The sequence below is a fragment of the Taeniopygia guttata genome, chromosome 25, assembly GCF_048771995.1.
Source record: "Taeniopygia guttata chromosome 25, bTaeGut7.mat, whole genome shotgun sequence".
In the NCBI taxonomy this organism is placed as follows: domain Eukaryota; kingdom Metazoa; phylum Chordata; class Aves; order Passeriformes; family Estrildidae; genus Taeniopygia; species Taeniopygia guttata.
The window spans coordinates 5,085,001-5,104,042 of NC_133050.1; the positions used below are offsets into that span (position 1 = coordinate 5,085,001).

At 58.3% G+C, this 19,042-nt stretch overlaps 2 protein-coding genes and 1 long non-coding RNA gene across 3 annotated transcripts; all 3 read left to right on the forward strand.

The window, feature by feature from the left end:
* Positions 1–4,868: 4,868 nt before the first annotated feature.
* On the forward strand, positions 4,869–5,905 carry LOC140680569 (uncharacterized). The gene is made up of 3 exons (XR_012051899.1): positions 4,869–4,977; positions 5,570–5,590; positions 5,681–5,905. It is a non-coding gene; the product is annotated as an uncharacterized lncRNA (long non-coding RNA).
* Positions 5,906–6,024: 119 nt separating this feature from the next.
* Positions 6,025–8,460, forward strand: LOC140680561 (Fc receptor-like protein 4). Its single transcript, XM_072918354.1, has 6 exons — positions 6,025–6,049; positions 6,187–7,350; positions 7,434–7,517; positions 7,909–7,930; positions 8,018–8,097; positions 8,184–8,460. Exons 1-6 carry the CDS (start codon positions 6,025–6,027, stop codon positions 8,291–8,293), a joined length of 1,485 nt encoding a protein of 494 aa, XP_072774455.1. The 3' UTR covers positions 8,294–8,460.
* A 4,118-nt stretch (positions 8,461–12,578) lies between these two features.
* On the forward strand, positions 12,579–17,765 carry LOC140680562 (uncharacterized). The gene is made up of 9 exons (XM_072918355.1): positions 12,579–12,792; positions 13,383–13,403; positions 13,494–13,724; positions 15,247–15,330; positions 15,722–15,743; positions 15,831–15,910; positions 16,005–16,079; positions 17,136–17,399; positions 17,737–17,765. The coding sequence occupies exons 1-9, from the start codon at positions 12,579–12,581 to the stop codon at positions 17,763–17,765; spliced, it is 1,020 nt and encodes a 339-aa protein (XP_072774456.1).
* Positions 17,766–19,042: the final 1,277 nt, after the last annotated feature.

Below are 19,042 nucleotides of genomic sequence, written 5' to 3' on the forward strand. Positions count from 1 at the left end.
ACCTTCGTACCCACTGCCACCACAAACAGCGCCTGTGCCGCAGGGTCAGCAGGGGACGCCCCAGAACGGGACCCCTGGGTGGCCCTGGCCATGAAAATAGGGAAAGAGCCCCCGAGGGTGTGGGGGACATGCCGCCTCTATGGCAGTCAGGACCCCCACGTAATAGGGCTTCAGTTTTGGGCAGACACAGGAGCAGACTGCTCGATCTTTCCCCAAGCACTGTGGCCTCGACACTGGCTATGCAAAGAAATCCCTCCAGTGAACGGAGTGGGAGGGCCGTCCCAAACTTAGAAAAGCACCCAATTGGTAGCTATAACGCTGCATACAAAAAGGGGACCAGAACAAACAGTAGCAATCCACCCCTACATCTTGCAAAACTCTCCACCCTTGATAGGAAGGGACATCCTTGCTATGTTAGGAGTCAAAATTACAAATTTATAATGAGGGCCACTGCTACACACCCAATGCTGCCAATAAAACTGACCTTCAGAACAAAACTAATGAAAAACTGTGAGTTTCGGTTTGCAGGACATGCTTGTGGATCGTCCCCGTGACGCGCACACCCCTGCTCCAGAGGGATATGACGGACCACCAAGCCGCCAGACAAAACCCGAGAGTCCCACACCGGTGAGACCCAGACATGCACAGTGTCTTTGTGCGATTTTGCTGTTGGGGCTGGTGGCTGGGGGACAAGCCAACCCAGACCACTACCCTCATCAGCCATTTAGGTGGGTCATGCAACATCTTTCAAGTGACAAGGTGTTCAAAGAGATCACCACAGCGAACACCCCATCCTTCGTGTTCCACATAGCCGACCTGTTTAGAAGCTACCTTTCTAACCCTAAACGAAACCAAACCAAACCTGACTAACTCCTGTTGGCTTTGCTATGATGGTAAACCCCCTTTCTACAAAGGCATTGCTTTAGACACCCCCTTCAGTTACTCCACAGCCAGTGCCCCCCACCAGTGCAGATGGGACACTCCCCGCAGAGGAATCACCCTGAGTCAAATCACAGGACAGGGCAGATGTTTTGGCAATGCAACTTTAGCAAAGCAGAAAGGCAACTTCTGCACTAAAGTTGTCAAGCCCAACAGAAAAACCAATAAGTGGGTGGTCCCATCCGCATCTGGGATGTGGGTTTGCCAGAGGTCCGGAGTGAGTCCTTGTGTGTTCCTTGACAAATTTAATGACTCTATCGATTTCTGTGTCCAAGTTCTAATTGTTCCTAGGGTCCTGTACCACTCAGATGAAGAGATATACCACCTCCTCGAGGAACCTGACAGACTCCACAAAAGAGAAATAATCACAGGTATAACTATCGCAATGCTGCTCGGCCTGGGAGCAGCTGGCACAGCCACGGGTGTCTCTGCCATCGCAACCCAGCAGCACGGACTCTCTCAGCTGCAAATGACCATCGACGAGGACCTGCAGAGGATCGAGAAATCCATCTCCTATCTAGAGAAATCAGTCTCTTCGCTTTCAGAAGTAGTTTTACAAAATAGGCGAGGACTGGACCTCTTGTTCATGCAACAAGGAGGACTGTGTGCAGCCTTGAAAGAGGAGTGCTGCTTTTATGCAGATCATACGGGAGTCGTTAAAGACTCCATGGCAGAACTCCGAGATAGACTGGCTCAGAGAAAGAGAGACAGGGAAACCCAACAGAGCTGGTTTGAATCCTGGATCAATCAATCACCTTGGCTCACCACTTTAATTTCCGCCCTGGTAGGTCCACTGGCAATACTGCTTTTAGCTGTTACCATAGGACCATGCCTGCTGAACAAACTAGTCTCGTTTGTTCAGGCCCGTCTAGAGCGGATGAACATTCTGTTCGTAGACCAGACAAAATGCTGTAAACCAAAAACTGCGAACTCAGTCAGTCGCAAAAGCCTTCGAGGCTTGCCTTGCGAAAATTACTCAGGTTTACCAAACCACCTTTTCCATACCAAGTTACGAGTTTGTACCTCACTCCAGTGCCTATATCCACGACTACCTCATTTTATTTATGATAAGGAGGGGGGAGATGCGGTAGATAGGGACAGGCGAACGGAAGATCCCGGGATGTGACGGAAAAAAAGACCCTTCCCCCCTCACTCTGCGACACATTATCTACCACCCCCAGAACATGTAACCACACCTAACCCAGTAGTTTTCCACTCCCGACTAACCCTAGGGACCCTACAACCCCCCTCTGAGGTAGCAAAGTCCCCCAAGACTATTTAAACCCATGAGATAAGATAATAAACGCTTTCGACCGTCCACCACACTGGTGTCAGCGTGTGTCGTTAGCCCGAGTAGCCCGGACAGGCCGGGCTGCCGTGCTGCTCCTTGCAACCAGGTCGCCGTTGCCTCCCCTGAAGGCAACAACAGGGTCACTCCCCACAACCCCACCACGGCCATGGGATGTTGGAACTCAAAATGTCCCTCAGACATTTTTGGAGGTTCCAGGCCCAGGTGAGAAGCATTTGAGACCCTGGCAGGCAGCTGGAAACAGCTTTGATTTTGAGTTTGAGCCATGGAAGGAGTTACCAACTTTGAAGGTGGAACAAGCAGTCACAGAGGGTTAGATGGTATAGTAGAAGTAGTTACAAAGTAGAGAGAAGAATTTTTTAGTATTGTACAGGGGGGGTTTAGCACCTGTACAGGGGGGTTTTTACTTTGAACATGGGGGTCAGAAGTTTTAAGATGGACGAATGTAGGCCGGTCCTGTTCCTCCTCTTTCTTCTTCCTTACCTCCATGTTCTTGATGATGTTGGCACTTCTGCATTGGTTTAGAGTAGAAAAGCACCATTTAATATGGGTAGTAGGTATTGGGGGAAAACTGTAAACATTTATCACGTAATGTACCATATAAAAGATAGCAGCAGCCATAGGCGGGGGGAGAGAAGAAGAAGTCAGGAGTCAGAGAGGGTGTCAGGGGTGTGTGTGCCTTTGCCTGAGCTGCTGAGCAAACCACAGCAGTCTGAGAAGAAAATCTTTTAGATAACTTGCAATAAACTGCCTTGAGACCAAGCAACAAGAGACTACTGAGCCTTTCTTTGGAAGCATGGTTTGGAGGAGGGATTTTTCCACCACACGGAGCCGCGAACCAGGCTTGGGCTCCGTCAATGGGACACAGCTACTGCTCGATAATTCCACACAACTCCCTCTTGTTGGGGAGCTGAGCCAAACCCCAGATATTCTTCCCAGGATGTTCCATGGGTCTGCAAGTTTGAGACGGGAAGGAGGAGGGACCTGGTCAGGTTGTTGTGCAAAATGTTTTTGTCTTTGCAGGGTTTTTGGAACTCAGACCCTTGCTGCAAGGGACAACATGATCAATTGCTGCATTTCCAGACTGGTTCCCCCAAAGCTGCCCCTGCAGGGGTGGGGTTTCCAGCCAGCCCTGCCCTGAAAACCATCAAAGGCTCTCGCAGAGCCGCTGCTTGGGCTCCCTTTCGGTTTTGAGCTTTTTGCAGGGCTGAGCAAACCACAGCCAGGCCATTTCCGCTCACAGAATTCTCACCTCTGCAGCAGCTCTAAAGCTGCCAGAATCAAAGCCAAGGGGGTGGGGGGGACCCTCATGTCCTGGCTGCCACCTGGGGCCAGCCAGAGCAGGGCTGGGCAGTGGCCACCCCTGTGCAGTGGGGCTGGGCCATGGCCACCCCTGTGCAGTGGGGCTGGGCCATGGCCACCCCTGTGCAGTGGGGCTGGGCCATGGCTGGGCTCCAGCCCTGGACTGACAGGGGAGCCCAGGATGTGCCATCCCCAGAAACAGGCACCCGGGCAGGAATGTGCAGGGACATTTCTGGAAGTGCCAAACCCACGACAGGACCCCCCCCCCATGCCAGGATGTGTCACCCCTGGACTGGATTTCCCGGAAACAAGGACCTCCCAGGAGAGGACTCCCCTGGTTTTCCCCCCAGACATAACCCCCTTCCCTTTCCCATCGGACTCTCAGCACAGCCTCTTCCTTCTTGTCCAGGAAAAAGACAGTGAAAGTGTTGAGGGGCACAGCCCAGCACCTCCATCCCCCACAGACTCTCCACCCTTCCCTGCACCCCCCACACCCCACTTTTCCCCTCCATTGGGTCCCCCCCTACCCGTTCCCTGCTCAGGTGCTCCCTGGGATTGCTGAGCCGGAAACCAGTGGTGAGGAAACATGGCACAAAAGTGAGGAAAATAAGGGAAAAACAGGAAGAGAGGAAAAAGTCAAGGGCAGGGGCAGGCACAGAGGCAGAGCTACCCAGGACCCCCATGGGAGGCCTGCCAAGGAAATGAGCACCCCAGGGTGGAGGCTGTGCTGGGCCCTGGGTCACCCCAAAATCTGAGGCACCCAGAGAAGGAGCTGTGACCCCCATGCCCTCCCAGGCACTGCCCATCCCTGTAATCCCCATTCACCTGGGACCCCAATCATGGGATCCCCATTCCTCCCCATTCCTTCTGTCCCCATTTCCCTGGGGCCCCCATCCCTGGATTGCAATTTCCCAGGATCTCCATTCCCAAGGAATTCCATCCCAGTAATTCCAGTCCCTCTGACCTCCCTTCCCTTGGGGACCTTGATTCCCCCCGGAATCCCTTTCCCCTGGCACCTCCATTCCTTGGCCCTCATCCCATGATCACAAATCCCTGGACACCACGTTGTTCTGGAACCCCCAGTTCTGAGTCTGAGTCCACCCAACCCTTGGGACCCCCATTCCCCTGAGACCCCATCCCTGGGCACCCCATTCCACCTCAGCCTCCAAATTCTGCCAACACCACGTCTCCACCATGTCCCACCATCACCCCCATGTCCCACCAGGTCCCCACCCTGCCCCCATCCTGTGGCCACCCTGCCCCCACCAAGGGCCACCTACACGTGGGGACGAGCCGTGGCCTCGCTTCCTTCCCCTTCATCCGAAGAGCCGCCAGCCAGGGCAGCGGTGGCCACAGCAGGCGGGGACAGCCAGTCCACATGGCTGGGGACACCGGGATGGCCGGGAAGGTGGCACTGCTCCTGTGGGGTGAGTGCCCCGGGCACGGGCCTGGCAGCCCGGGGATGGGCCCTGGTGAGACAGAGACCGGTGGGGAGGGGGCACAGGGGGGCTGCGGGGCCCCCTGAGGTCCCCAAGGCCAGCTGAGCATTCGACTCCAGTGTGACCAGAGTTGTGGGGTGGCTGTGGGCAGAGCAACAGAGGGATAGTGATGTTGGGACAGGGATGTGGCAGAAGGAACCTTGGGACTAGGGCAGCTGTGGGGAGAGGGACAGGAGAATACGGATGCAGGGACAGGGACAAGGGCCACATGCCATGAGGATGGGCCATGGGGACAGCTTCCACCGGAGTGGGATGGTGGGCATAGGGCCATGGGGATGTGGCTGTGCAGACAGGTGTTGTAGGGCTGGTGGAGGTGACCTGTGCAAACATGGGCTGTCCACAGTGTCCCCGTGTCTTGCCTCAGACAAGGGTGACTGAGGTGTCCCTGTACTCAAGACCTCCATGCTCTACCAGTGTTCCCATGGGGACAGTTTGAGGACAGCCCCCACACCACATGCCCCCAGATGGTGCTGTCCCTGCAGGGCCACCCCCACCCAGCCCTGTCCTTTCTCCCTTCCAGCCCAGACCCTCGGCCTCGCTGGTGAGTCCTCGGAGGATGCCATGTCCCCTCACCTCACTGTCCCCAGCCCCTTGGTGGCCCTGGCAGGCTGGAGTGCCCTGTCACCCACAGGTGCCCAGACCACCCAGCTCCTCGTGGAGCCCCCCTGGAGGCCAGCGGTGCTGTGGGACCGGGTGACACTGACCTGCCAGGGCTCGGGGACCGCCGGTGCCACCACCTGGTACAAGGACGGGCAGCGCTGGGGGCAGCAGGGACACGATCACATCACTGTCACCGAGAGTGGCACCTACACATGTGACAGACCCGGCAGTGGGCACAGCCACCATGTGAAAGTCTTAGATGGTGAGGGGAGTTTGGGAGTTCCCGACCTGGCACCTGTGAGGACCTCTGACCCTCTGCATGGGCTCTGTTCCGTGGGTGACCTTCTTGGTATGGCCAGAGCCCATCTGTTGCACATGGGGACTTCCAGAGCATCCCATTGTGGGATCCCCTAGTTCCCACCCCCCATGCTGGGAACTGGGGACCCCTGGTGCCCTAGGTGTGACCAATAGAGAGGTCCCAGTGACATCGGGAACCTCCAGAGCTCTGTGATGAGACAGCACCCCTCTGCCTCCCAGACCAGCTGGTGCTGCAGGTGCCGACACAGACACTGCTGGAGGGAGACACGGTGACATTGCGCTGCCGGTACAGGCAGGGCAACCCGGTCAGCTCGGTGTTCTTCTACCATGAGGAGAAGGAATTGGAGTTCCAAAATGGGACCGAGCTGTTCCTGTCCCATCTGCAGCTGCACCACAGCGGCCGCTACCGCTGCAGGGGCTGGGTGAACTCCAGGGTAGCACAGGGATGGGAGGATTCGGCACCAGTGACAGTGACAGTGCACGGTGAGCACCCCACAGCCGCCACCCCAACAGCCCCACAGCTCTTCCCCAGGAACTGGGGGTCACCAGCCCCACCAGCGCCCATTTCCTGCCCTGAGCCCTTCCCTGTGCCAGTGCTGGAAGTTCCCCCCGAGTCCACTGAGGGGTCCCCCCTGACTCTCAGCTGCCTCAGCACCCCCAGCCCCCTGCGACCCCGAGCCCCCCTCCTGCACGTGTTCTACCGGGACGGGCAGGTGGTGGGGGTCCCGCAGGGGTCCCCACAGTTGATGGTACCCGCCGTGGGGGTCTCCCACTTGGGGAATTACAGCTGCGAGGTGCGCTCTGAGGGAGGGGCTGTGCAGAAGAGCAGTGCCTGGCTACGCATCACGGTGCGCAGTGAGTGCGGGGATGGGCACGGGGAGCCCCCACAGACTCCCTGGGTCCCTCCCTGGGCACCTCCTTGTCCCCCAGACACATTTCTTGGGTCCCCCCACTTCTGCCCCATGTCCCCACTCACCCCTTTATGTTCTGACCCCATTCCTGACATCCCCCTTCCCACCCATACCCCCGTCCCTATCCCCCCACACCAGCTGCCAGCCCCTCGCTGTGACCTCAGCCCTGTCTGTGTCCCCGCAGTGCCCGTGGCCAATGCCACCATCACCCTCAGTCCCCTGGCACACCAGGTGCGCGCAGGGGACCCCGTCACCCTGCGCTGCTCGGTGCAGGTGGGCTCAGCCCCTGTCACCTTCACCTGGCGGCACAACGGGCAGGAGGTGGCCCAGGGTCCCCTCCTGGAGCTTGGGGACGTCAATGTGGGACATTCGGGCACCTACCAGTGCGTGGCCACCAACCAGCTGGACAGTCACCAGGCACTCAGCCCAGAGCTAGTCCTGACTGTGACATCACAGGGACACATGGACCCCGGTGAGGTCACACAGGGTCACCAGGGAGTGCATGATTCCTGGGGTGATGGGTGATCTTGATGTGTCCCACTCTGTTTCTTGCAGTGGTTGCAGGGATTGGTTGGGCCCTTTTGTTCCTGGTCCTGCTCGTGGGTGTCATTGTGGCCTGGCACCGGTGGCACCGAGTGGGTGAGAGACAATGGAGGGACGGGAGTCCCATGGACAGTAGAGGCCCCCAGAATTGGGGAACAATAGGGCGGCACCCAGAACTGTGACCTTGGCTGAGAATCCTGCAGGCTTTTGGGAAGTGCTGGCAGGTCCTGCAGGGATGTTGGGGGTTCTTCCAGAGGCCCTGGAGGCATTTGGCAGGGGGGGAGGGGGCTGTCTCTGTCCCTGCCGGGCTTTGGGTTCATGAAGATCAGTTGGTCAGGGACACTGGGGAGGTTCATGAATTCTGGGGGGCTTCAGGGATGCTTCGGAGTCCAGTGGGAAATCGAGGGTCCAGTGGGGGTTCAGGAGTCCTGAGAGGGGTCAGGACCCCGGGGACCCCACAGTCACCCCTCCCCTCTTTCCTCTGCAGCTGCCAGGAAGCACCAGGAAAGGTGAGTGAGTGTCTCCAGCCATGAGTCCCCTTTTACCCCCACCCCACAGCTCTCCATTCCCTCCCACACATCTCTTTATCCCCACAGGCCCTCCCCGGAGCCCCTGGCCACTCCAGAGGAGGGGGAAATTCTGTACACCCATGTTGTGAGCACCAAACAGGCACAGCGTGAGAACAGTGGGGGGGGGGACAGTGACATGTCACCCAGTGGTGTCATCCCCCACCTCAGTCCCCACAACCTGTGTCTCTTGCAGGGCCCTCTTGCATCACCGTTCCCCAAGAACGCCAGGTGACCTACACGGAGCTGCCGGGACTCCACGGGCGACCATGTGAGACCAGGGACATCAATGAGATTGTGTTGTGACACTGGGGGACACTGGGGGGGCACTGGGGGTCCCCACCCATGGGCACCCACACATGTGTGTGCTACCTCTAAAAACTGCTCCTCCTCCTCTCCGTGGAGACACAAAGATCTTAAAGGGCTGAGAGAAGAACAATTTCCTGAAATAACAAGAGAGAACAAAACCAAAAGCAACAGTACCGTGATTCCAAATCCAAAGGGCCAAAAAGTAAGAATTTCCAAGGAAAGCCCCAAAAGGGAACAGACCACAGATGCTGCCTCCCATCACATTTCCTCCAGAGGAACCTGTCGGGGCGCTGGATCTTCCTTGCTCTGATGGCCAATGCAGCCTTCAGGAGGCCCTGGATTCTCTTGTCCCCTGTCCCAATCCCCTCCTCTGCCATGTTCCCCACCTGAGGATGTCATAAAGGCCCTGTGGGTGTTCCGCAGCCTCCCCCTTTCCCAGGGCAGTCAGGATCAGGCCACGGCACAAGATGGGGTGTCAAAGACAGGAAAAGTTTGATGTCTGGAGACATTTTGGAACACCTGTCTGTGGCAGAGGCGTATCAGGCCTTGCTTTGGTGAGACAGGGGCCCCATCTGTCCATCAGTCTGTCAGCCATTGAGCACTGGGGACTGTGTGACACTCTGCCAAACCAGCTCCTGAGTGGCCAGGTGACCAGAATTGCCAGCTGGGGAGAGGGCCCTTGGTGGCCCAACTGGCTTAAAAGGCAGAGTATGAGGTGGCCAAGTCCCTGACCCTATTTCTTCTTGGGGTGTCTGTCCCTTCCACGCTGAAATCCAGGAGTAATCATGCCTCTTGGTTTACAAGAGATATGTCTGCCAAGGAAAGTGGGAACCCTGCTGGAATAAGAAGACCCATCTCCGAAACTTTTTTAAATTCAAAACTGATGAGGTTACCATGTAAAAGTGCAGAAAAAGAATAACAGCTCTTTACTGAGAAATTTATCAACCAGAACAGAACAAACAACTCAAACCCAGAACTTTCCCTCCCGCTCAGGGCTCTTTGTTCGTCTTTGGTGCAGTTATGGCCACAGCCAACAGGGGGCGCTGCAGGGAGCGCTGCTGGCCAGCAGGGGGCGCTGCAGGGAGCACGCCCGGCCAGCAGGGGGCGCCCCGCTCGAGCTCGATCCCTCAGGGCCAAGGGCGGCCTGGGCCGGGAGGGAGGAGGGGAAATCGCTCCTTTTGCAAACTCACCGGCACCAATCGGTCCCGGCACCACCACCGGCAGCAGGCAGAAGTCACCATGGCAGTGGTTTGGATCCCAGTGCCCACTGGCAGCGTAGCAGTGTCCCGGGGCCTGGCACATGCTCTGGGCAGAGCCCGCAACCGCTCTCCATGATCCCGGATGGAAGGAAGGCAGCACCTGTCCTCAGGCAGGTCTCAGGCCCACAAAAGCCCCTCTGGTGCCTTTACACCACAATTCCTGCAAACCCTCAGCCTTTAACTCCATTTTCCTCCTTCAGCCCTGGCACAGAAGCTCTGGGAATGTTGAGCTGCCCTGGGGTGGGGCAGAGCCCTGTCTATTCCCCGTGCCCTGTGCAGGTGAGAAGGGCCGGGATGGAGCAGCTCTGGGAAGACCTGGAATCCAGACAGGGTGTGGTAGATAGGGACAGGCGAACGGAAGATCCTGGGTTGTGATGGAAAGAAAGACCCTTCCCCCTTCTCCCTGCTTTACGTTAACTATTACCCCCAGAACATGTAACCACACCTAACCCAGTAGTTTTCCACTCCCAACTAACCCTAGGGACCCTACAACCCCCCTCTGACGTAGCAAAGTCCCCCAAGACTATTTAAACCCATGAGATAAGATAATAAACGCTTTCGACCGTCCACCACACTGGTGTCTGCGTGTGTCGTTAGTCCGAGTAGCCCGGACAGGCCGGGCTGCCGTGCTGCTTCTTGCAACCAGGTCGCCGTTGCCTCCCCTGAAGGCAACAACAGGGTCACTCCCCACAACCCCACCACGGCCATGGGATGTTGGAATTCCAAATGTCCCTCAGACATTTTTGGAGGTTCCAGGCCCAGGTGAGAAGCATTTGAGACCCTGGCAGGCAGCTGGAAACAGCTGTGATTTTGAGTTTGAGCCATGGAATGAGTTACCAACTTTGAAGGTGGAACAAGCAGTCACAAAGGGTTAGATAGTATAGTAGAAGTAGTTACAAAGTAGAGAGAAGAATTTTTTAGTATTGTACAGGGAGATTTTAACACCTGAACAGGGGAGGGGTTTACTTTGTACATGGGGGTCAGAAGTTTTAAGATGGACGAATGTAGGCCGGTCCTGTTCCTCCTCTTTCTTCTTCCTTACCTCCAGGTTCTTGATGATGTTGGCACTTCTGCATTGGTTTAGAGTAGAAAAGCACCATTTAATATGGGTAGTAGGTATTGGGGGAAAACTGTAAACATTTATCATGTAATGTATCATATAAAAGATAGCAGCAGCCATAGGCGGGAGGAGAGAAGAAGCAGTTGGGAGTCAGAGAGGGTGTCAGGGGTGTGTGTGCCTCTGCCTGAGCTGTGAGCAAACCACAGCAGTCTGAGAAGAAAATCTTTTAGATAACTTGCACTAAACTGCCTTGAGACCAAGCAACAAGAGACTACTGAGCCTTTCTTTGGAAGCATGGTTTGGAGGAGGGATTTTTCCACCACACGGAGCCGCGAACCAGGCTTGGGCTCCGTCAATGGGACACAGCCACTGCTCGATAATTCCACACAACTCCCTCTTGTTGGGGAGCTGAGCCAAACCCCAAATATTCTTCCCAGGATGTTCCACGGGTCTGCAAGTTTGAGACGGGAAGGAGGAGGGACCTGGTCAGGTTGTTGTGCAAAATGTTTTTGTCTTTGCAGGGTTTTTGGAACTCAGACCCTTGCTGCAAGGGACAACATGATCAATTGCTGCATTTCCAGACTGGTTCCCCCAAAGCTGCCCCTGCAGGGGGGGGGTTTCCAGCCAGCCCTGCCCTGAAAACCATCAAAGGCCCTTGCAGAGCCACTGCTTGGGCTCCCTTTCGGTTTTGTGCTTCTTGCAAGGCTGAGCACACCACAGCCAGGCCATTTCCGCTCACAGAATTCTCACCTCTGCAGCAGCTCTAAAGCTGCCAGAATCAAAGCCAAGGGTGTGGGGGGGACCCTCATGTACTGGCTGCCACCTGGGTGCGGCCAGAGCAGGGCTGGGCAGTGGCCACCCCTGTGCAGTGGGGCTGGGCCATGGCCACCCCTGTGCAGTGGGGCTGGGCCATGGCTGGTCTCCAGCCCTGGACTGACAGGGGAGCCCAGGATGTGCCATCCCCAGAAACAGGCACACGGGCAGGAATGTGCAGGGACATTTCTGGAAGTGCCAAACCCATGATAGGATGTGTCACCCCTGGACTGGATTTCCCCGAAACAAGGACCTCCCAGGACAGGACTCCCCTGGTTTTCCCCCCAGACATAACCCCCTTCCCTTTCCCATCGGACTCTCAGCACAGCCTCTTCCTTCTTGTCCAGGAAAAAGACAGTGAAAGTGTTGAGGGGCACAGCCCAGCACCTCCATCCCCCACAGACTCTCCACCCTTCCCTGCACCCCCCACACCCCACTTTTCCCCTCCATTGGGTCCCCCCTACCCGTTCCCTGCTCAGGTGCTCCCTGGGATTGCTGAGCCAGAATCCAGTGGTGAGGGGACATGGCACAAAAGTGAGGAAAATAAGGGAAAAACAGGAAGAGAGGAAAAAGTCAAGGGCAGGGGCAGGCACAGAGGCAGAGCTATCCAGGACCCCCATGTGAGGCCTGCCCAGAAAATGAGCACCCCAGGGTGGAGGCTGTGCTGGGCCCTGGGTCACCCCAAAATCTGAGGCACCCAGAGAAGGAGCTGTGACCCCCATGCCCTCCTAGGCACTGCCCATCCCTGTAACCCCCATTCCCCTGGGACCCCAATCATGGGATCCCCATTCCTCCCCATTCCTTCTGTCCCCATTTCACTGGGGCCCCCATCCCTGTATTGCAATTTCCCAGGATTTCCATTCCCAAGGAATTCCATCCCAGTAATTCCAGTCCCTCTGACCTCCCTTCCCTTGGGGACCTTGATTCCCCCAGGAATCCCTTTCCCCTGGCACCTCCATTCCTTGGCCCTCATCCCATGATCACAAATCCCTGGACACCACGTTGTTCTGGAACCGCCAGTCCTGAGTCTGAGTCCACCCAACCCTTGGGACCCCCATTCCCCTGAGACCCCATCCCTGGGCACCCCATTCCACCTCAGCCTCCAAATTCTGCCAACACCACGTCTCCACCATGTCCCACCATCACCCCCATGTCCCACCAGGTCCCCACCCTGCCCCCATCCTGTGGCCACCCTGCCCCCACCAAGGGCCACCTACACGTGGGGACGAGCCGTGGCCTCGCTTCCTTCCCCTTCATCCGAAGAGCCGCCAGCCAGGGCAGCGGTGGCCACAGCAGGCGGGGACAGCCAGTCCACATGGCTGGGGACACCGGGATGGCCGGGAAGGTGGCACTGCTCCTGTGGGGTGAGTGCCCCGGGCACGGGACTGACAGCCGGGGATGGGCCCTGGTGAGACAGAGACCGGTGGGGAGGGGGCACAGGGGGGCTGCGGGGTCCCCTGAGGTCCCCAAGGCCAGCAGGGCATTCGACTCCAGTGTGACCAGAGTTGTGGGGTGGCTGTGGGCAGAGCAACAGAGGGATAGTGATGTTGGGACAGGGATGTGGCAGAAGGAACCTTGGGACTAGGGCAGCTGTGGGGAGAGGGACAGGAGAATACGGATGCAGGACAGGGACAAGGGCCACATGCCATGAGGATGGGCCATGGGGACAGGTGCCACCAGAGTGGGATGGTGGGCATAGGGCCATGGGGATGTGGCTGTGCAGACAGGTGTTGTAGGGCTGGTGGAGGTGACCTGTGCAAACATGGGCTGTCCACAGTGTCCCCGTGTCTTGCCTCAGACAAGGGTGACTGAGGTGTCCCTGTACTCAAGACCTCCATGCTCTACCAGTGTTCCCATGGGGACAGTTTGAGGACAGCCCCCACACCACATGCCCCCAGATGGTGCTGTCCCTGCAGGGCCACGCCCACCCAGCCCTGTCCTTTCTCCCTTCCAGCCCAGACCCTCGGCCTCGCTGGTGAGTCCTCGGAGGATGCCATGTCCCCTCACCTCACTGTCCCCAGCCCCTTGGTGGCCCTGGCAGGCTGGTGTGCCCTGTCACCCACAGGTGCCCAGACCACCCAGCTCCTCGTGGAGCCCCCCTGGAGGCCAGCAGTGCTGTGGGACCGGGTGACACTGACCTGCCAGGGCTCGGAGACCGCCGGTGCCACCACCTGGTACAAGGACGGGCAGCGCTGGGGGCAGCAGGGACAGGATCACATCACTGTCACCGAGAGTGGCACCTACACGTGTGACAGACCCGGCAGTGGGCACAGCCGCCATGTGAAAGTCTTAGATGGTGAGGGGAGTTTGGGAGTTCCCGACCTGGCACCTGTGAGGACCTCTGGCCCTCTGCATGGGCTCTGTTCCGTGGGTGACCTTCTTGGTATGGCCAGAGCCCATCTGTTGCACATGGGGACTTCCAGAGCATCCCATTGTGGGATCCCCTAGTTCCCACCCCCCGTGTTGGGAACTGGGGACCCCTGGTGCCCTAGGTGTGACCAATAGAGAGGTCCCAGTGACATCGGGAACCTCCAGAGCTCTGTGATGAGACAGCACCCCTCTGCCTCCCAGACCAGCTGGTGCTGCAGGTGCCGACACAGACACTGCTGGAGGGAGACACGGTGACATTGCGCTGCCGGTACAGGCAGGGCAACCCGGTCAGCTCGGTGTTCTTCTACCATGAGGAGAAGGAATTGGAGTTCCAAAATGGGACCGAGCTGTTCCTGTCCCATCTGCAGCTGCACCACAGCGGCCGCTACCGCTGCAGGGGCTGGGTGAACTCCAGGGTAGCACAGGGATGGGAGGATTCGGCACCGGTGACAGTGACAGTGCACGGTGAGCACCCCACAGCCGCCACCCCAACAGCCCCACAGCTCTTCCCCAGGAACTGGGGGTCACCAGCCCCACCAGCGCCCATTTCCTGCCCTGAGCCCTTCCCTGTGCCAGTGCTGGAAGTTCCCCCTGATCCCACTGAGGGGTCCCCCCTGACTCTCAGCTGCCTCAGCACCCCCAGCCCCCTGCGACCCCGAGCCCCCCTCCTGCACGTGTTCTACCGGGACGGGCAGGTGGTGGGGGTCCCGCAGGGGTCCCCACAGTTGCTGGTACCCGCCGTGGGGGTCTCCCACTCGGGGAATTACAGCTGCGAGGTGCGCTCTGAGGGAGGGGCTGTGCAGAAGAGCAGTGCCTGGCTACGCATCACGGTGCGCAGTGAGTGCGGGGATGGGCACGGGGAGCCCCCACAGACTCCCTGGGTCCCTCCCTGGGCACCTCCTTGTCCCCCAGACACATTTCTTGGGTCCCCCCACTTCTGCCCCATGTCCCCACTCACCCCTTTATGTTCTGACCCCATTCCTGACATCCCCCTTCCCACCCATACCCCCGTCCCTATCCCCCCACACCAGCTGCCAGCCCCTCGCTGTGACCTCAGCCCTGTCTGTGTCCCCGCAGTGCCCGTGGCCAATGCCACCATCACCCTCAGTCCCCTGGCACACCAGGTGCACGCAGGGGACCCCGTCACCCTGCGCTGCTCGGTGCAGGTGGGCTCAGCGCCTGTCACCTTCACCTGGCGGCACAACGGGCAGGAGGTGGCCCAGGGTCCCCTCCTGGAGCTTGGGGACGTCAATGTGGGACATTCGGGCACCTACCAGTGCGTGGCCACCAACCAGCTGGACAGTCACCAGGCACTCAGCCCAGAGCTAGTCCTGACTGTGACATCACGGGGACACATGGACACCGGTGAGGTCACACGGGGTCACCAGGGAGTGCATGATTCCTGGGGTGATGGGTGATCTTGATGTGTCCCACTCTGTTTCTTGCAGTGGTTGCAGGGATTGGTTGGGCCCTTTTGTTCCTGGTCCTGCTCGTGGGTGTCATTGTGGCCTGGCACCGGTGGCACCGAGTGGGTGAGAGACAATGGAGGGACGGGAGTCCCATGGACAGTAGAGGCCCCCAGAATTGGGGAACAATAGGGCGGCACCCAGAACTGTGACCTTGGCTGAGAATCCTGCAGGCTTTTGGGAAGTGCTGGCGGGTCCTGCAGGGATGTTGGGGGTTCTTCCAGAGGCCCTGGAGACATTTGGCAGGGGTGGAGGGGGCTGTCTCTGTCCCTGCCGGGCTTTGGGTTCTTGAAGATCAGTTGGTCAGGGACACTGGGGAGGTTCATGAATTCTGGGGGGCTTCAGGGATGCTTCGGAGTCCAGTGGGAAATCGAGGGTCCAGTGGGGGTTCAGGAGTCCTGAGAGGAGTCAGGACCCCGGGGACCCCACAGTCACCCCTCCCCTCTTTCCTCTGCAGCTGCCAGGAAGCACCAGGAAAGGTGAGTGAGTGTCTCCAGCCATGAGTCCCCTTTTACCCCCACCCCACAGCTCTCCATTCCCTCCCACACATCTCTTTATCCCCACAGGCCCTCCCCGGAGCCCCTGGCCACTCCAGAGGAGGGGGAAATTCTGTACACCCATGTTGTGAGCACCAAACAGGCACAGCGTGAGAACAGTGGCGGGGGGAGAGGGGGGACAGTGACATGTCACCCAATGGTGTCATCCCCCACCTTGGTCCCCACAACCTGTGTCTCTTGCAGGGCCCTCTTGCATCACCGTTCCCCAAGAACGCCAGGTGACCTACACGGAGCTGCCGGGACTCCACGGGCGACCATGTGAGACCAGTGACATCAATGAGATTGTGTTGTGACACTGGGGGGCACTGGGGGGGCACTGGGGGTCCCCACCCATGGGCACCCACACATGTGTGTGCTACCTCTAAAAACTGCTCCTCCTCCTCTCCGTGGAGACACAAAGATCTTAAAGGGCTGAGAGAATAACAATTTCCTGAAATAACAAGAGAGAACAAAACCAAAAGCAACAGTACCTTGATTCAGAATCCAAAGGGCCAAAAAGTAAGAATTTCCAAGGAAAGCCCCAAAAGGGAACAAACCACAGATGCTGCCTCCCATCACATTTCCTCCAGAGGAACCTGTCAGGGCGCTGGATCTTCCTTGCTCTGATGGCCAATGCATCCTTCAGGAGGCCCTGGATTCTCTTGTCCCCTGTCCCAATCCCCTCCTCTGCCATGTTCCCCACCTGAGGGTGTCATAAAGGCCCTGTGGGGGTTCCGCAGCCTCCCCCTTTCCCAGGGCAGTCAGGATCAGGCCACGGCACAAGATGGGGTGTCAAAGACAGGAAAAGTTTGATGTCTGGAGACATTTTGGAACACCTGTTTGTGGCAGAGGCGTATCAGGCCTTGCTTTGGTGAGACAGGGGCCCCATCTGTCCATCAGTCTGTCAGCCATTGAGCACTGGGGTCTGTGTGACACTCTGCCAAACCAGCTCCTGAGTGGCCAGGTGACCAGAATTCCCAGCTGGGGAGAGGGCCCTTGGTGGCCCAACTGGCTTAAAAGGCAGAGTATGAGGTGGCCAAGTCCCTGACCCTATCTCTTCTTGGGGTGTCTGTCCCTTCCACGCTGAAATCCAGGAGTAATCATGCCTCTTGGTTTACAAGAGATATGTCTGCCAAGGAAAGTGGGAACCCTGCTAGAATAAGAAGACCCATCTCTAAAACTTTTTTAAATTCAAAACTGATGAGGTTACCATGCAAAAGTGCAGAAAAAAAATAACAGCTCTTTACTGGAAAATTTATCAACCAGAACAGAACAAACAACTCAAACCCAGAACTTTCCCTCCCGCTCAGGGCTCTTTGTTCGTCTTTGGTGCAGTTATGGCCACAGCCAGCAGGGGGCGCTGCAGGGAGCGCTCCCGGCCAGCAGGGGGCGCTGCAGGGAAGGATCCCGGCCAGCAGGGGGCGCTGCAGGGAGCGCTCCCGGCCAGCAGGGGGCGCTGCAGGGAGCGCGCCCGGCCAGCAGGGGGCGCTGCAGGGAAGGATCCCGGCCAGCAGGGGGCGCTGCAGGGAGCGCTCCCGGCCAGCAGGGGGCGCTGCAGGGAGCGCTCCCGGCCAGAATGGGGCGCCCCGCTCGAGCTCGGTCCCTCAGGGCCAAGGGCGGCCTGGGCCGGGAGGGAGGAGGGGAAATCGCTCCTTTTGCAAACTCACCGGCACCAATCGGTCTCGGCACCACCACCGGCAGCAGGCAGAAGTCACCATGGCAGTGGTTTGGATCCCAGTGCCCACTGGCAGCGTAGCAGTGTCCCGGGGCCTGGCACATGCTCTGGGCAGAGCCCGCAACCGCTCTCCATGATCCCGGATGGAAGGAAGGCAGCACCTGTCCTCAGGCAGGTCTCAGGCCCACAAAAGCCCCTCTGGTGCCTTTACACCACAATTCCTGCAAACCCTCAGCCTTTAACTCCCTTTTCCTCCTTCAGCCCTGGCACAGCAGCTCTGGGAATGTTAAGCTGCCCCGGGGGGGGGCAGAGCCCTGTCTATTCCCCGTGCCCTGTGCAGGTGAGGAGGGCCGGGATGGAGCAGCTCTGGGGAGACCTGGAATCCAGACAGGGTATGTTAGATAGGGACAGGCGAACGGAAGATCCTGGGTTGTGATGGAAAGAAAGACCCTTCCCCCTTCTCCCTGCTTCACGTTAACTATTACCCCCAGAACATGTAACCACACCTAACCCAGTAGTTTTCCACTCCCAACTAACCCTAGGGACCCTACAACCCCCCTCTGACGTAGCAAAGTCCCCCAAGACTATTTAAACCCATGAGATAAGATAATAAACGCTTTCGACCGTCCACCACACTGGTGTCTGCGTGTGTCGTTAGTCCGAGTAGCCCGGACAGGCCGGGCTGCCGTGCTGCTTCTTGCAACCAGGTCGCCGTTGTCTCCCCTGAAGGCAACATATCTGGTGCCGAAACCCGGGAAGAGAAATTCGCTCGGGTAGCGGGAGTACACCTGGACAATGGCAGCGGCCGGACCGGTCAGACCGTATCTTGGCGCAGGGAGACGTCCCAGGACCCACGAGCGTCATGGACAGCATCGCCAGGGTCGTAAGTGCGATTTATAAGCAGTGGGGTATCGAGTGTAAGCTCAAAGACTTTTATCTTGCCCTAGCAAGGCTGCTTGAGCTTGGGGCGACTGAACGCCCAGTGGATGTTCTGCATCCGGAAATATGGGAAAAATGCACAGCCACGCTGGCCGGGGACACGAAATCCTCAGGCAGTGGCAAGAGCCTTAAGGCGTGGGGCAAAGTAGAGAAAGCCCTGCGCAGAGCAATAGAAGAGCAGGAGACATGGAGCGCGGTGCATACGTGTTTATTAGTTAGATCCAGGCTCGGGGTGGGGGCAGGAGCACAGACCGCCCCTGAGGACGATTCGCCCGGGAGCGGAGACCCGGGGTGGCCCGGCGCGTCACCCCCCTCCTCGGATCAGAGCCCAATCCCCACCACGGAAACCTCCCAGAAATCCGCGGCTTCCCCGTCCGTCTCACCGCTGCCGGTCAGGGACCCGTTGCCGGAGGTGCTGCAGCGCACGCAATGCTTTTGGCAGGGGCTGGCGAGGGAAGCCAGAGACGCAGAAACCGCGGCTAGGGAGGAGATCCTAACCACGCCGCCACCCTACTCCGTTGAAAATGGCGCTGGCAACCAAGGAGAGGGGCGGGGCGCGGGCGGTCTCGGCGCAAAAAGCCGGGAGGCGCGCAATTTCAGGGATGCGCGTGCACGGGAGAAAGAGGAG

Bases quoted from the DNA above. Each gene is read 5' to 3' on its own strand.
- LOC140680561 (XM_072918354.1), top strand. From the start codon at position 6,025: ATGGGGACTTCCAGAGCATCCCATT. The intron at 7,518-7,908 runs GTGAGAGACAAT...TTTCCTCTGCAG, and splicing joins GCACCGGTGGCACCGAGTGG to CTGCCAGGAAGCACCAGGAA. The intron at 8,098-8,183 runs GTGAGAACAGTG...TGTCTCTTGCAG, and splicing joins GAGCACCAAACAGGCACAGC to GGCCCTCTTGCATCACCGTT.
- LOC140680562 (XM_072918355.1), top strand. From the start codon at position 12,579: ATGTCCCACCAGGTCCCCACCCTGCCCCCATCCTGTGGCCACCCTGCC. The intron at 13,725-15,246 runs GTGAGGGGAGTT...TGTTTCTTGCAG, and splicing joins CCATGTGAAAGTCTTAGATG to TGGTTGCAGGGATTGGTTGG. The intron at 15,744-15,830 runs GTGAGTGAGTGT...TTATCCCCACAG, and splicing joins GCCAGGAAGCACCAGGAAAG to GCCCTCCCCGGAGCCCCTGG.